Below are 15,671 nucleotides of genomic sequence, written 5' to 3' on the forward strand. Positions count from 1 at the left end.
TTAGGTGTAAGCCTTGAGGCTCACAATCAAGGTTAACTTTTAGGTGCTCAGGCGTGCCACTGCCATCTTCAGTATGGCAGATGTTAAATGAATGTTGAGTTTTGGTTGTATATATGTATATACCCGAGAAACCGTGTTAGTTATGACAGGTGCCTTTGTGGGGCCTTAGGTGTAGGCCTTGAGGCTTCCTATAAATAACTAAACCAATGCTCGAACACATCATATTTGTTCTCGTGATTGCATGAGTCTTATAACTATTATACTTCTGATTACCCGAGTCCGAGAGGTAGAATGAACCCAAATAGGTGCCTTTGTAGGACCTTAGATGTAGGCCTTGAGGCTTCCCATTAGAGTTCGTTCTTATACTCAAATGTTCTAGACCGCAGAACGGAATGAATCCAAATAGGTGCCTTCGTGAGGCCTTAGGTGTAGGCCTTGAGGCTTCCCATCAGAATCCATTCCATGCTTAAGCGTTCTATGATAATCATAATGTAATAGAAATAAGACTAAGAGGTAGGTCGATTACTTGCGCCCCAAGTAACTTCGGACTTCTCGTTTATCAAGGATTGTCGTGGATGGGTTAAGTCCACATAAGGTTCTTTTTTATGCATTGAGGCCAAGGACTTTTAACTAATCAGATTTACATGCCCGAGGGCTTAGGACTTGGATCTGGTTTGAACACTGAATATATATTCAAATCGGATCCGAGTACTGAGAAAGCCTTTTAATAGTCATCTTGCTAGAAATAACTTGAATATAACTGGAAGTATACAACATATTGCTAGGCTAATGAATGAAAAGACAAAAACAAAGAAGGTCGGGCAAGGTTGAACAAGGTAGCAGAGCTATTACAAGGGTTTGAGTGAAGGTTTATCCCGCGAGGGATGAAGGCTTAGGCTGACTACAGCTTCGTTTTGAAGGAAAATTTGGCTTTGAGCAGAGTTTGTGCTTGCATTTGTTTGTTTGATTGAGTGTCTTTATTCCTGGTTTCTCTTTCTTCTTATATAGACAACTCGGCTTGGTCTCCTGTAGTAACAACCTTGCTCGAATGCGGTTTGAATGGTGATGACTCATTATCTATTTTACATGTACTGCCACCATAAAATACTTTATGGGCTGTGTAGCTGGTCAGTCTATACCACTTGGCTTTGGGTAGGTAAGCAAGTGGTCTTCATGAGCTGCACCAAGTCAGAAAAGGCCCTTTCCTATTTTCTGGGCTTTGGTTGGGCTTAGGCCGGGCTCTCCCTTAGGCATCCCTTTGGGCCAGCTTCTTTCTTGAGCCCAAAGTTCAAGTTTTGATCCAAACAGTGCCCCCTTCAATTAATGTTAAGGTTGGAATCCCAGGCGCCATCATTGATTGAATATCCGCATGCGTGTACATCAATCTTTTGGAACTTTGTGTTTTCTAGACAGGATGAAGGCAACCCTGTGCCCCTTGCTCTCCTCACGACCTTTGAACTATCTTCTGGGGACTCTATAAATTCTGGCTCGGAATTTCTTCTGTCAAGCCATCAAATCCTCTTCGGCCTTCTCTTCCATCTTCCTCGAGCGTTCAAAAACTGAGAAATGGGTTCCTCAGGCTTTGAGTGGGGTTTCCTAAAACTCCCTTTTCGTGAGAAAAAGAGTTTTCATCAAATGACTGCTATCTCCAACACCCTTGGTCGAACACCCCGCTATCTCCAACACCCTTGGTCAGACGGTTTCCTCTTGAAGGCTTATCTTCCTGCTTGTTGCGGTGATAAGTCGGGCTTCACCATCACTTATGGTGATGGTCCTGTCTGAGGATCCTCTACTAGGCTCATGTTGGCCGCACAACCCGATCACCTGATCGGGTTCCATCCATGAAGACATTGGAAAATCAGCTGAAGATATCATTGCATCCAGAAGGAGAATTGATTGTAATACGTCGGCTTTGAATCTTTTGTAAATTTCATCAATTTGTCGAAATGAAATATACATTATCTCAGCAACTCTTGTCTTTCCATCTTCTTGAATGATTGATAAATATACACTGCACATTGATATCCCGAAGCTTGCTTTACCTTGCATCCTCTTCAATATAACAATCTCTAACATCCCACAACGTAGGACAATATTTCTTTAAGAATTTAACATTAATGGGATGTTTCTGCCTGTTTCCTTCAAGGTCCGCCAAGTAGTATCCTCCTCTATCCAAAACGCGACTAATAATGAAAGGACCTTCCCATGTCGGGCTCCATTTTCCAAAGCCCCTGAGCTGAGCTCCTAGAGGGAGGACTGTCTTCCAGACTAAATCCCCCTCCTTGAAAGACTTCATCTTTACCTTTTTGTTATAAGCTCGGGCAACGATTTGCTTTCCTTCTTGAATCTGGTTCAAGCTTCAATTCGGGCTACATCCAAGTCTTCAATTCCTTAACACATGGCTTCGATGTACTCTTCACTATGTAACCCAAATTGATTTTGAATTCTTACAGAACTTACATTGATCTCCACGGGGAGCACTGCATCTTGCCCGAAAGTTAAAGCATAAGGAGTTGTCCCTGTTCCTGCCCTTTTGGAAGTTCTGTATGCCCACAAAGTGTTCCCCAGATTTTCATGCCACTTTTCTGGACTATCTATCACCATTCTCTTGATAATGTTGACCAGGATCTTGTTGCTGGCTTCTGCCTGGCCATTTGATTGAGGGTGGTACGGACTGGACTGGATCATCTTTATTTTGTACTTGCTTGCAAACTCCTCAACTTCTTTTGAAATAAAAGATGGCCCACGATCCGTTACTATAGTTTCGGGCACCCATATCTGTGCAGAATCTTGGTCTCGATAAAATTCTTGACTGTGGCTGAAGTTATGGATTTTACTGCTGATGCTTCCACCCACTTGGTGAAATAATCCGTTGCTACAATTATGAAGGTATGCCCTTTACTAGAAGCTGGATAGATTTGCCCGATTAAGTCCATCGCCCATCCTCTGAAGGGCCAAGGCTTGACTACTGGATTTAAAGGTACCGAGGGTACATGCTGGAGAGGTCCGTGTCTTTGACATTCTTCACAACCTCGGGCATAAGACTTGCAATCTTTTTCCATGTCGGGCCAGAAATAACCATACCTTCTAAGCAACCATCTCATCTTCGTTCCAGCCTGATGTGCTCCACATACTCCTTCATGTACTTCGGCCATTACCCTCATGGATTCTTCTTGGCCCAAGCATTTTAGTAGTAACCCATTTGGAGTTTTCCTTAGCAGGTTCTTCGCCCATAAGACATACTTGGTTGCTTGCTGTCTATCCTTCTTGCTTGTAGGCGAAGAGGGATCCTTCAAATGATGAATGATAGGTGACCTCCAATCTTCTATCTCGGCTTCTAGCACCATTATATCTAGACTGAATCCCCTTTCTAAGATCGAATGAAGGTTTCTTCTTTGGATCTCGACATCTATCCCATATATTCTCTCCTGTATTGACACTCCTGAGGCTAGTTGTGCCATCTCGTTGGCCGCTAAGTTGGATCCCCTGGGAACATGATTGACTGGTATCTCAGAATCCCAGAAACTCAGTAATTGTGTAGCCGCCAAGTAATACCCCGCCATGGTGATATGTCTGCACTTGAACTCCCCATTTAACTGGTTTATCACCAACTCTGAATCCCCAAAGACCTCTACCTCTACTGCCCCCAGATCCATCAAGATTTCCAGACCAATTATTAAGGCCTCATACTCTGCCCGATTATTAGTATTTCCTTGGTAGTCCAGGAGAAATTAGTAATAATGATAAACCCCTTGAGGGTTTACAATTACAATCCCTATTCCTGAAGCCTTCTGAGTGTGAGATCCATCGAAATACAACTTCCAATGAGTGATCCAGAGACCAACTACTCTTCTTATCTCTTGCTGGACCCAATCTTCTTTGCCCGAAATATCTTTTCTTGGCGGGATCCAAATGCTAGTAACCTCCAGGCTTCCTGGGATATTGATTACCTCACTTTGAGATTCTTGGTGCTCGGCCAGGAAGTCAGCAATTGCTTGGCCTTTGACTGCCCTTTGGGGTACGTACTGAAAACTGAATTCTGATAATGCTAGAATCCATTTCTCAATCCTTCCTGTTAGCATTGGCTTTGACAACATGTGCTTTATCACATCTGTCTTGGCGATGATGTGCACGTGACAAGGTAACATGTAATGCCTTAATTTACTGGCAGTGAAATATAGAGCCAAGCATAATCTCTCTATTGGGGAAGATCTTGTTTCTACCTCGGTCAGAATTCTACTGAGGTAGTACACTGCCTGCTCCTTCCCGCCTTCATTATTTTGGGCTAGCAAACTCCCGATTGACTTTTTTGAGGCAGAAATATACAGCTTCAAGGGTTTTCCCCTTTGAGGTGGCATCAACACTGGTGGAGAAGTCAAATAGGCCTTGATGCTGTCAAAGGCCTGTTGGTGTGGTGGTCCCCACTCAAAGTTTTCTTTATCTTTCAATCTTAGTAAAGGAGTCAGCGGCTGGATCTTGCCTGCTAAATTAGCAATGAATCTCCTCAAGAAGTTAATTTTGCCCAGTAGCCTCTGAAGTTGCACCTTGTTGGTGGGTGAAGGTGACTCCATTATTGCTCGAGATTTGTTCTTGTCCACTTCTACACCTCTTTGATGCACCAGGAATCCCAAGAAGTTGCCCGCTCTTACTCCAAATGCGCACTTCTTTGGATTCATCTTTAATTTGTGGATCTTCATCCTTGCTAATGCTTGTCTGAGATCTTCCAGATGTTGTTCTTCTGTCTTGGACTTCACCACTATGTCATCAATGTATACCTCCATGCTCTGGCCAATCAGATCGTGAAAGATGACATTCATTGCCCTTTGGTAAGTTGCACCAGCGTTCTTGAGCCCCGAATGGCATGACCAGATATTCATATGCCCCCACATGACCGGGACACCTAAAAGCTGTTTTGTGTATATCTTCTGGAGCCATCTTTATCTGATTATATCCAGCATTCCCATCCATAAAAGATAGGACTTTATGTTTTGCTACTGCATCTATGGATAAATCGGCCATGGGCATGGGATACTCATCTTTTGGTGTAGCGCCATTAATATTTCTATAATCCACACAACATCGTACTGCTTTTGTTACAGCTTTTAAAACGGGTACAATGTTGGCCAACCACTCCACATATTTGGCCGGTCTGATAAAGCCAGCTTTTACTAGCCTTTCAATCTCTTCTTTGACCTTTTCTTCTATCTTCTTTGACATCCTTCGTGGTGCTTGCTTAACAAGTTTATATCCCTCCTTGATGGGCATTCTATGTTCCACCAAGGCTGAATCTAAACCTGGCATCTCAGTATAATGCCAAGCAAAACAGTCTTTGAATTCTTGCAAAAGGCAGATAATCTTTGCCCGATCATCAACCCCCAATAAACCACTAATTTGTATTGGTCTTGGATCCTCATCTGTCCCTAGATCAATAATTTCCAGAGGATCCTGGACTTCTGGTGGTGGCTTATCTGGTTCTGCACACAAAAATTCGACCAGCTCTGGGCTCTCGGGCAAGTCATCTGGCCCATCTAGGTCATAAATGCACTCGGCCATTTGAATGGCCCTTTCTAATTATTCTCTACAAGATTCCTCCTTGCTTTCATGCTGGCTGGTTGAAGTTCCCACCTGTCATTCCTGCTCTTCCTTGTCCAAGAGCTCCATTTCTTGTCTTCTTCCCTTCCCATATACCAACAGTCTTTTAATTAGGGATCTGACTGCCATTACCTGATCTTTCTTCTTTTGTTCAGTCATTGATGGTGTAAGGGATTTGAGAGGATACAAGGTATATCCCACTCATCTCTAATAAGGAGCATTCCTTGTTCCAAAAGCTTTTGGGCCGTCACCTTGGTAGGGCGGTCGTTCTCATCAGCTCCTGAACACTTCAAGATTCCTACATTGGGGTTGTAGAAACTTGCTTCTGCAACATTGGCTGTGGGGAGAAATGGTCATGATTCGGCCTCTACCATCTCCCAAAAGCCTGGTCCTTCTGTGCCCGCTTCATGGTAAACAGCCACTTGTTGATGAAGAATGGAGGGTATGGCCAAACTTTGGTGGATCCAATCTCTTCCGAGTAAGGCCCCATAAGTGGAAGTGCAGTCCACCACAAAGAATGCCAGCATGATCTGTTTAGATCCCAAATCCACTTCTAAAGGCAGTATCCCATGAGTTTTGGTGATAGCGCCTAAGAAGCTAGAGACCGTGAGGTTTGTGGGAATAAGATCCTCCGTGCCTCTTCCCATTTTCCTCATTTGCTTGTCTGGTAACACATTAACAGCTGCTCCCCCATCAATTAGAATTCTTTTGAAGGGCACACCTTCCAAATGAGCAGCAACATATATGGGCTTCAGATGATTGGCCAACGAGCTGTTCGGGCGGCTAAACACCATTTCGTCTGTGTAAATCTTGAAATGACTATCTTTGGACGCTTTAGTGGATTCAGCCTTGCCCGACTCTCCTTCTTCAACTACCTCCACATTGACATGTGCCATCATTGGCTCAGTTGTCAAGTAATCATCCTCCATAGTAGCGGGCTGATCAGGTCTGGCACCAAACATGGCGGATAATACATACGCCATGTTGATATGAAAATTACTAGGCTTGGGCAGATCCTCTTTATTGCCCCCAATCTGGTCCATGAATTCATCCAACCAGGCCATTGCATCGGCTGAAAGTAATGGTTCTGGTGCCCCCTCCTGTTGATTCATGCCCGCATACAGCGTTTGTTTTGGAACTTCACCAAAAGGATCCACCAATGGCAGAGAAGGTGGTCTCCTTTCAGATGAAACAGCTCGAACGTAAATAGGCTCTGGCTTCCAACCGGGGGTTGGCACCATGACCAGATCTTCTTGAGCTCTCCTCAAGATCCGATACTTCCCAGGGTGTTGGCTCTACGGCACGTGATTCCCCTCGCCTTCCGTCTTGCTATTGGCCTTTTCCACCTCTTTCTTACTTCTCCAGCGGAGTTGACTATTTCCCCAGATGATGTTTTCTCCAATTTTTTATTTTTAGAGGCTTTGGATGTTGCGGGGGTCTTTAGGGAATTCATGTAGGCTTTGTGCTGCCTTTGAACCCTCCTGACCATGGAGGCTCCCATTTGTTTGGCAGGCTGTCCGTTCTTTCCGACTACGTACCATTTTCGCCCGAGGTGGGCAGGATTTCCTTTTCTAACAGGATTTGTTATCCCATCCATCCTGTTGATTTCCCTTCCCATCTGGCCATATTGAGGATGATCTGTACCCCTCCGTATTTTGGCCTCCATATCTTCTGCCTCTTCAGAAGCTTCATGGTTTCGAAATACTTCTGACAAAGCTTTGGGTTGGGAATCACCTCCTAATCGTTGAAAAACGCTTCGGGAAGTGTCTTTTTTTGTAGCCTGCTTGATCTTTTCGTGGGCTCTTCTCCTTTCATCTTCTTCCTTCCTCCTGATCAGTTCATGATCAATGAGGATTCCAGCCGGGGGAATTTCGAGCTCACACTCGCATTGGCACTTACTACACATAACCATCCCCTTGATTATGGCTGCTTTTGGATATTCGAGCGATTTAATCACCCCTCCAGTAGGTTTTTTAGCCAATCTTTCTTCCTATGGTTCTCTTGTGATTCTTTCTTTTCCCTTCTCAGCCCATGCCATATTGATCATATTTATAGGGGCCTCTGAGAAGGGAACTGCATGTTTGTATACCACCAACTATTATGGCTGGCTGGTTTTAAGTCTCTTTCCCTCGGGAGGAACCAGGTCTGTTTCTTTTCTGGAGCCTGTGGATGCTTTCTCCAATCTTTGCAACATTTGTAGCAATGTGGTTTGCAAATCTTCTGGCATTTTGACATATATCTTCTGATCTAATGAATATCCCACCGGGCGTGCCAAAACTATGTTCGCGTCAGGAATTTCCGTCAGGGATGTTTCCTGGCCGACGAGCACACAGCTCCCCGGAGGTTGGCGCCGGTTGAGGGCTACTGTCGGGCTTCTGCTTCACTGTCGGGCTTTGTCGGGCAAGTCTTATCGGGCAAGACTTTTCGGGCAAGGCTCGTCGGGCAAGGCTGAAAGAGAAGAACAGAGTTAACTTTGAGAGGTGCCTTTGTGGGGCCTTAGGTGTAGGCCTTGAGGCTCACAATCAAGGTTAACTTTTAGGTGCTCAGGCGTGCCACTGCCATCTTCAGTATGGCAGATGTTAAATGGATGTCGAGTTTTGGTTGTATATATGTATATACCCGAGAAACCGTGTTAGTTATGACAGGTGCCTTTGTGGGGCTTTAAGTGTAGGCCTTGAGGTTTCCCATAAATAACTAAACCAGTGCTCGAACACATCATATTTGTTCTCGTGATTGCATGAGTCTTATAACTATTATACTTCTGATTACCCAAGTCCGAGAGGTAGAATGAACCCAAATAGGTGCCTTTGTAGGGCCTTAGATGTAGGCTTTGAGGCTTCCCATTAGAGTTCGTTCTTATACTCAAACATTCTAGACCGCAGAACGGAATGAATCCAAATAGGTGCCTTCGTGGGGCCTTAGGTGTAGGCCTTGAGGCTTCCCATCAGAATCCATTCCATGCTTAAGCGTTCTATGATAATCATAATGTAATAGAAATAAGACTAAGAGGTAGGTCGATTACTTGCGCCCCAAGTAACTTCGGACTTCTCGTTTATCAAGGATTGTCGTGGATGGGTTAAGTCCACATAAGGTTCTTTTTTATGCCTTGAGGCCAAAGACTTTTAACTAATCAGATTTATATGCCCGAGGGCTTAGGACTTGGATCTGGTTTGAACACTGAAGATATATTCAAATCGGATCCGAGTACTGAGAAAGCCTTTTAATAGTCATCTTGCTAGACATAACTTGAATATAACTGGAAGTATACAACATATTGCTAGGCTAATGAATGAAAAGACAAAAACAGAGAAGGTCGGGCAAGGTTTAACCTTGTCGGGCAAGCCTGGTCGTCTTGCAGGTTCCTATCTTTGTAGTTTATCAAGGGTCTGAAAGCTTTAGAGAGAGAGATTACAAAAGATGAATCGATACTACAACAAGGTTGAACAAGGTAGCAGAGCTATTACAAGGGTTTGAGTGAAGGTTTATCCCGCGAGGGATGAAAGCTTGTCCCGAGAGGGATGAAGGCTTGGGCTGACTACATCTTCGTTTTGAAGGCAAATCTGGCTTTGAGCAGAGTTTGTGCTTACATTTGTTTGTTTGATTGAGTGTCTTTATTCCTGGTTTCTCTTTCTTCTTATATAGATAACTCGGCTTGGTCTCCTGAAGCAGCAACCTTGCCCGAATGCGGTTTGAAGGGTGATGACTCATCAGCTATTTTACATGTACTGCCACCATAAAGTACTTTATGGGCTGTGTAGCTGGTCAGTCTATACCACTTGGCCTTTGGGTAGGTAAGCAAGTGGTCTTCATGAGCTGCACCAAGTCAGAAAAGACCCTTTCCTGTTTTCTGGGCTTTGGCTAGGCTTAGGCCGGGCTCTCCCCTATGCATCCCTTTGGGCCAGCTCCTTTCTTGAGCCCAAAGTTCAAGTTTTTATCCAAACAGAGAGCGAGGAGGAAGAGGAGAAGGAGGAGGAGAACGGGATGCTTGTGTCCGATGGTGGTGGTCTGGATTTTCACGTTTCATTTGTTTTTTTTTTTCAGATTGCTAAGTGTTTAAAGTATGGGTAAGACTAAATTTGTAGATGCTGCGACCTATTTTATCTGAGAAAAAGAGATAGTGCTTCAGAAACAGGAAGAGAGAGATGGAGAGTAGGCTTGCGAAATTTTGTGTGATATTTTTCAACCTTGTGCTTTTATTTGTAGTAAATTAAGGAGGATTCTTTGTCTTGCAAGTAATACAATTCTAATGGGAAAAAAATCTTCTAGTATTCTAAATACAATCTACTAATGATTTACACAAGCATATATGTGCTAGAACTATATTTATAACATTCTCCTTTGAGTGTGTAAATACTCAAGTAGATAACGCATCAGATCGGTAGGCAAATGTAGAAGCAAGTGATGAAGTCGTCTCGTCTTCTCGTCTAGTCGGTAAAGTAGCGAATGTGAGTCTCAAAACAAACATAATGATGCATAGGTAGTAAAACTCACAAAACCTCCCAAGATCCTTCTCCATCAAATCCTTTAGTTGGAGGAGCAGCGGAATCAGCCATCATATAGAAAATTAAAACAAGAATTGGGAAATGAGGGGTTTGGGGAAGAACAGAACCGGGGAAACTTTAGGATTTTGAGAAAAAAGTATGTGAGGAAAAGAGAGAGTGAATCTGTGATTTTAAAGAACCTGTGGGACCCTTGCGTGACGAAGAATTCGTTGCGCAAAGTACGAAATAATTACTTCACCTTAAAAGCCTGATTGACTAATTTAGAAAAACGTTTTGTGCGCCAAATACTTCGTCACGCAAACCTTTTAGTAAATACTTCACCTTAAATGGGCCACCAACCATTTTAGAATCTTCGTTGTGCAAGATTTTGGCGCCAAATCTTCCCCTACCCGCATTTGTTCTATGCCTTTGTGGGATGAATATTTGGTGTCGTCGTGCAAAGGCCTCTTGCACGACAAAACCTTTCGTCGCTCAGTTTTGCGCAACAAGTCTCTAATTGCATCGTGTAATTTACCTTTGTGTAAATAAATTTGTTGCGTCGCATAAAGTTTCGTCTCGCAAATAGTTTTTGTACTAGCTAGTAGTACATTAATTATGATCTGCATTGTTTCTACTACCGTCCCTTTTTCGGTCAACAACTATTAATTTGTTGTTAATAATTTAGTATAGCTCAGAATAAATGAGAGAATCAAATACATATAAAGAAGGATTAGGTAAACATTGAAAGGAACGCAAAATAGCAATATTTTCATGTGTTGTTTTGCTAGATATATATTGCATGCATATACAACGTACTGATCGAGGCTTGCTTGTAAGTCGGATAAGAGAAGGTTGAGGGTATGAAGCCGAAGCAACCATGTTACCCATCTTAATGACAGTTTGGAAAGAAAGTAGAGTGTGGACCGATCGATGGAGGAGGAAATGATCATTGGCTAATCATAATATTATTTATGGACTGAGTTTCCTTCATCTTTTATCGGCCTTCACATGAGGATCAACAAATTTATTGGAAAATTAAACACTCAAACTATTATCAAATAGGACCATGAGATATTGATGGATGAAATTCCCACCTCACCAAGTAATTTAAGCTCAATGCGTCAACATCGAAACAAAAGTTTAAATTCTTTAATTTCGACTAATGAGACAGTAATTTATTTTGTCTGGAAGGCGATGAATTGAAAAAATGATTTTAAGTGATTGAATATGTAGACTTCGAAACAAAACACAAAAAAATTCAATGCACGTTGATGTGACACTTTATTTTTATTTATTTTCTAGTGTACTCTTAATCTTGTGTGTTTCCAATAAATAAAATACCTCACTAACATTAACTAGTGGTTGATATTTTGGGAAAAGTTTCGTTGACTTTGGCATCAGTGTTGTATAATTTTATTGAATGTTTGTAGGTCCAATCAACCGCAGAGAAGAAAGATCATGAAATTATAATAATAAGAAGAAGAAGAAGAAAAGAGAATTGGATGGGAAAGAAAAAGGGGAGAGGATGGCTTCCGTTCCTTGTCAATTCAAGCCCGCCCCAATGAGAAGGAGTTTTGTTGTTTTCTCATAAACGGCCAAAACACGTACAGTGCAAGAGGCCTTATCAGCTTGTGTACTATGGAGATATTTCACAAATTATACGGTGTTAGTCCAAAAGCATGTGTAAGAAAACATAGATAAAATCAAGAATTCGGGAACTAAATGAATGGCCTAGAAGGAACAACATCCACTTAAAAATTCCCACTTAAGTTACGTACAAATTTTCTTTCGTTGTTTTTTTAAAGATACATCGATATATTATTGACTTAAAAAAAAAAAGATTACATCATATCTTGAATGAGGAGATTTTGCATAAAATTAAGAGAGTCCTCAAACTAAATTAATTTGTTTCCAATAGAAGTGACAAATGAGCTAATCTATGAGTTAACCCATTACAGATTTTCTTTCGTTGTTAGTGTTCTTTTTTATCTCGATAATTAATAGATTAAAATAATAACAATTTTCACCCTCAAGAATCTAAATATACTAGAAAGTATCAAAATATATCCTAGTGAAATCCTTCTCTCCTACCAAAACCTTTTTGTTTTTTTTTCTATATTCATTTTCTTGTCCTTTTTCCTCATATAATATATATAATATATATATATATATATATATATATATTATCTTTTTATATTAACACCCCACAAAATGTTGAATACACCACACATTAACATTTTAATATTAATGACTTATTTACTCTACTATGCAATGACAATTTTGACCTTATTAGGTTTAAAAAATAATAAAAAATTTATAATTACACACCAAATCACTTTTAAGGTATTATTTATCTACTCCAACTATCAAAACCCCTCCCACCCTCTATGTTGAATAAAACCCTAAGCAATGAAACTATAAACATGTTGATTGAGAAAAATTATTTTTGATGAATGGAACACGAAATCGGTGTTTCGAAAACTTTGAAATCATTATTATTGTTATTGAAAAACATTCAAATGAACCTGAACATTTTTTCAAATCATTCAATTTGAAATCATTCGGCAAACTAACGTTTAGATGGTTTGAAATCATTCGGCAAAATAAAAAATGAGTGTTATAAGATTTGAGAAATGTGAAGTGTATAAAAAATGTGGGGTGCATGTGGAAAATATAAAGGGTATTATGAGGAAGGAAGTGGGGTGCATTAAGATAATTTTTAACTTAAAAAGTAAATGTAAGGTATATTAAGTACGTAAAATTTATTCAACAATTTGTGAAGTACTAATATAATAAAACCATATATATTTATCATTGAGCAAGCACAATAATAGAGGGCCTAGCTTTCAGTGATCTGTAAAATTGAGCAGCAGGCTTTAGGTACTATGAATTCTTTGGTAAGAGAGCATGCCAAGAGTCTCAACAAAGCAAAGAGACGAACCCTACAGTACTACAAATACTCATCATCTACGTCCTCGCAACACTGCTGTGACAGAGACAAACCCTACAGTACTACAAAATACTCATCATCTACGTCCTACATACACGACACTGCTCCCAAACAAAAAAGTACAATATATTGGATAAAACTCTTGTAAAAAAATATATTATATATTGGATAAAACTGAAAATAATTAATTATGTTAGAATAGAATTAATTAAAGCTCAGCTTAATATTTAATTATAAAAAATAAAATAAAAGCAAAAAACAAAAATTGCTAACAGGTGTTAACGGGTGATCCATAAACTTCACGGATTGAATTTGGATGACTTGTTAGCTTAACGGATTGAGTTTAGACGATTCATTTACTTAACAGGTCGGTTTAAAACTGATATCTTGAAATGATCAATTGATTGTAGTTCATGCAGGAAAAACAATTATGCAGGAAACCTAGATAGTATAGCTAGTTCATAATGCATAAACCAATTTATGACTTTGGGTTTTTATTTCTGACCGAAATATAGAGACTGGACCAAAATACAGCGATTTATAGAGAGAGGCCTAAAGTCATTGGAAAACAAGCTTGCCTTATTATTTTAACAACTTAATTTCTGAAAACACAAATTAAGAACACACAAAGGAACCCAAAAAACAATTAACACTCTAGATTGAAAGCAAGTACTAAATATGATATATAATTTACATAATTGCTTCTATAAACACTTAAAGCCCTTTTATTTTTATGAGGCTGCTGATCGTTAAGGCTTAACATTTTTGGTATCGCTCATACTCTCTAAATTAATATTCTTAACACATGACATCCTTGAGAAGCTTGTACCTGCGCGTAGCGGTTCTTGGTGACGGCACGCCACTGCTAGGGTGGTTCTTGGTGTTAACCTTCTCGCCGCTACCACTCTCTTGATTATGATCGTGTTGCTTAATCTTGTGATCCCCAGAGTATTCTGACCGGCTCGAGACACCTCCAGTCTCGACTCCTTCTGCGGCCGCCATACTCGATTTCTTGGAAGAGCTACCGTGCCTTGTTGTGCTCCTTTCTTGATCACTTAAGCACCAATCACACAGTTCAGTTGGCTCCGCATATTCGCTATAATAATTGCTACAATACCTAGAATTGAACAACTGTCGTCTATAAGATTTGACCAGATTGATTGGGAAACTGATTCATAAGCACATAAATGTGTAACAAATTCACATCAGTATCATGCTTAATTAGTAAATGAGTTTTCTTTGTTATTGTCAGCAGTAATTGAAATATTGACATAATAGGACTAGGCATGGTTATAGCATTATAAACATGTTTATACAGATACATGGTGATGATTGATGATGGCATAGGATGCATGCCCCACGGTTTTATCATGGTACCATGACCATGACCGTCAGATATCATATACATGGTACCAATAATAATTAGGTAGGTTTGGTGGGTGTTTTATGGAGATGGGTCTATTCAGTTATCAGTACCTATCGCACCTATGAACCATGATCGTGATCATGATGATACAAATATATATATATATATATATATATATGATGTCTTTACATACATAGTAAATAGCATATCGTCATGTTATGTATGATGCATGGCATATATATATATATGATGGTGATGATGTTTATGATGATGGTTATGGTGAAAATACATACGAGTGTTGAAAGCGATTGCGGCATTTGTTGCAGCGGAAGAGCTTGTCAGGAAAACCCACGTCACCACACATGCAGCAAACAGTTTCAAGATCCACCATCTTCGTTCTTGAAGCAATTCAGGAGCTACACAGAATATTATCTGTATATATCAATTATCAAGAAACACAATCCATAAAACAGAGAGATAACTACAAGAAGAGAGAGAGAGAGAGAGAGAGAGAGAGAGAGTTAAATATAAAGAGATATACGAGGACTAATGGTTTTGGAGTCGGTGTGTAAATTCCATATTTATACATGAAGTTAATAAAAATTCTCATATTTATTTATAATATTGGAGAGATATACACAGGTAGACCACAGGTTGCTTGCAGTCGTTTTCAGTTAGGGCAGAGGGGGAAAGAAGAGAGGTGAACCTTAAAATAGAGGTGGGGAAATGACACTTCTGCCCCCATGCGTTGAGCTTTGCTTCTTAATTCCGTTTCCCATCTTTTCTTTTGCATTTTTAAAAAGAAAAAATAATGAAAAATGCTTTGAAATTTTGAATTTCAACAAAAAAATCATCTAATAACTTTATTTAATGATAAGAAAAAGAAAAATAAAAAATAAAAAAATTATCAAAGACGCGTGCAGTCTCCTTTGCCACTGCATCTTCCAGCTGCTTCTTTTTCCAATATTCATTAATTGGGGTCCAAAAATTGCCTTGCCAGAAGCAACTCCAATCATGGTTGCTCCAATATTTATTTTACTGCACACACCTCTATATATTTATACTATATGTATATGTATATGTATATATATATATACACACACACACACACATACATACACACCCTACTACATATTATATATTATGGACATATGAGAGCAGTTCCACCGGGGAACTGATAGGCCAGCATCCAGCCAAAAAACCAGCCTGGCACCCAGGCTATCCACTCCAGCGGCGCATTTTGAACGGCACTCAGCCCAAGCCAGGCAAGAGACCGGCCTAA

The 15,671-nt window shown here is 40.4% G+C and overlaps 2 protein-coding genes across 2 annotated transcripts; both read right to left on the bottom strand.

The window, feature by feature from the left end:
- Positions 1-1,692: 1,692 nt before the first annotated feature.
- On the bottom strand, positions 1,693-3,656 carry LOC139197711 (uncharacterized). Its single transcript, XM_070825661.1, has 4 exons — positions 3,085-3,656; positions 2,461-2,875; positions 2,043-2,347; positions 1,693-1,918 (listed from the first exon to the last, which is right to left on the bottom strand). Exons 1-4 carry the CDS (start codon positions 3,654-3,656, stop codon positions 1,693-1,695), a joined length of 1,518 nt encoding a protein of 505 aa, XP_070681762.1.
- A 9,999-nt stretch (positions 3,657-13,655) lies between these two features.
- Positions 13,656-14,920, bottom strand: LOC103439025 (uncharacterized). The gene is made up of 2 exons (XM_008377575.3): positions 14,683-14,920; positions 13,656-14,140 (listed from the first exon to the last, which is right to left on the bottom strand). Exons 1-2 carry the CDS (start codon positions 14,778-14,780, stop codon positions 13,822-13,824), a joined length of 417 nt encoding a protein of 138 aa, XP_008375797.1. The 5' UTR covers positions 14,781-14,920; the 3' UTR covers positions 13,656-13,821.
- Between the last annotated feature and the right edge of the window lie 751 nt (positions 14,921-15,671).

This window comes from Malus domestica, chromosome 07, assembly GCF_042453785.1.
Source record: "Malus domestica chromosome 07, GDT2T_hap1".
Classification (NCBI taxonomy): domain Eukaryota; kingdom Viridiplantae; phylum Streptophyta; class Magnoliopsida; order Rosales; family Rosaceae; genus Malus; species Malus domestica.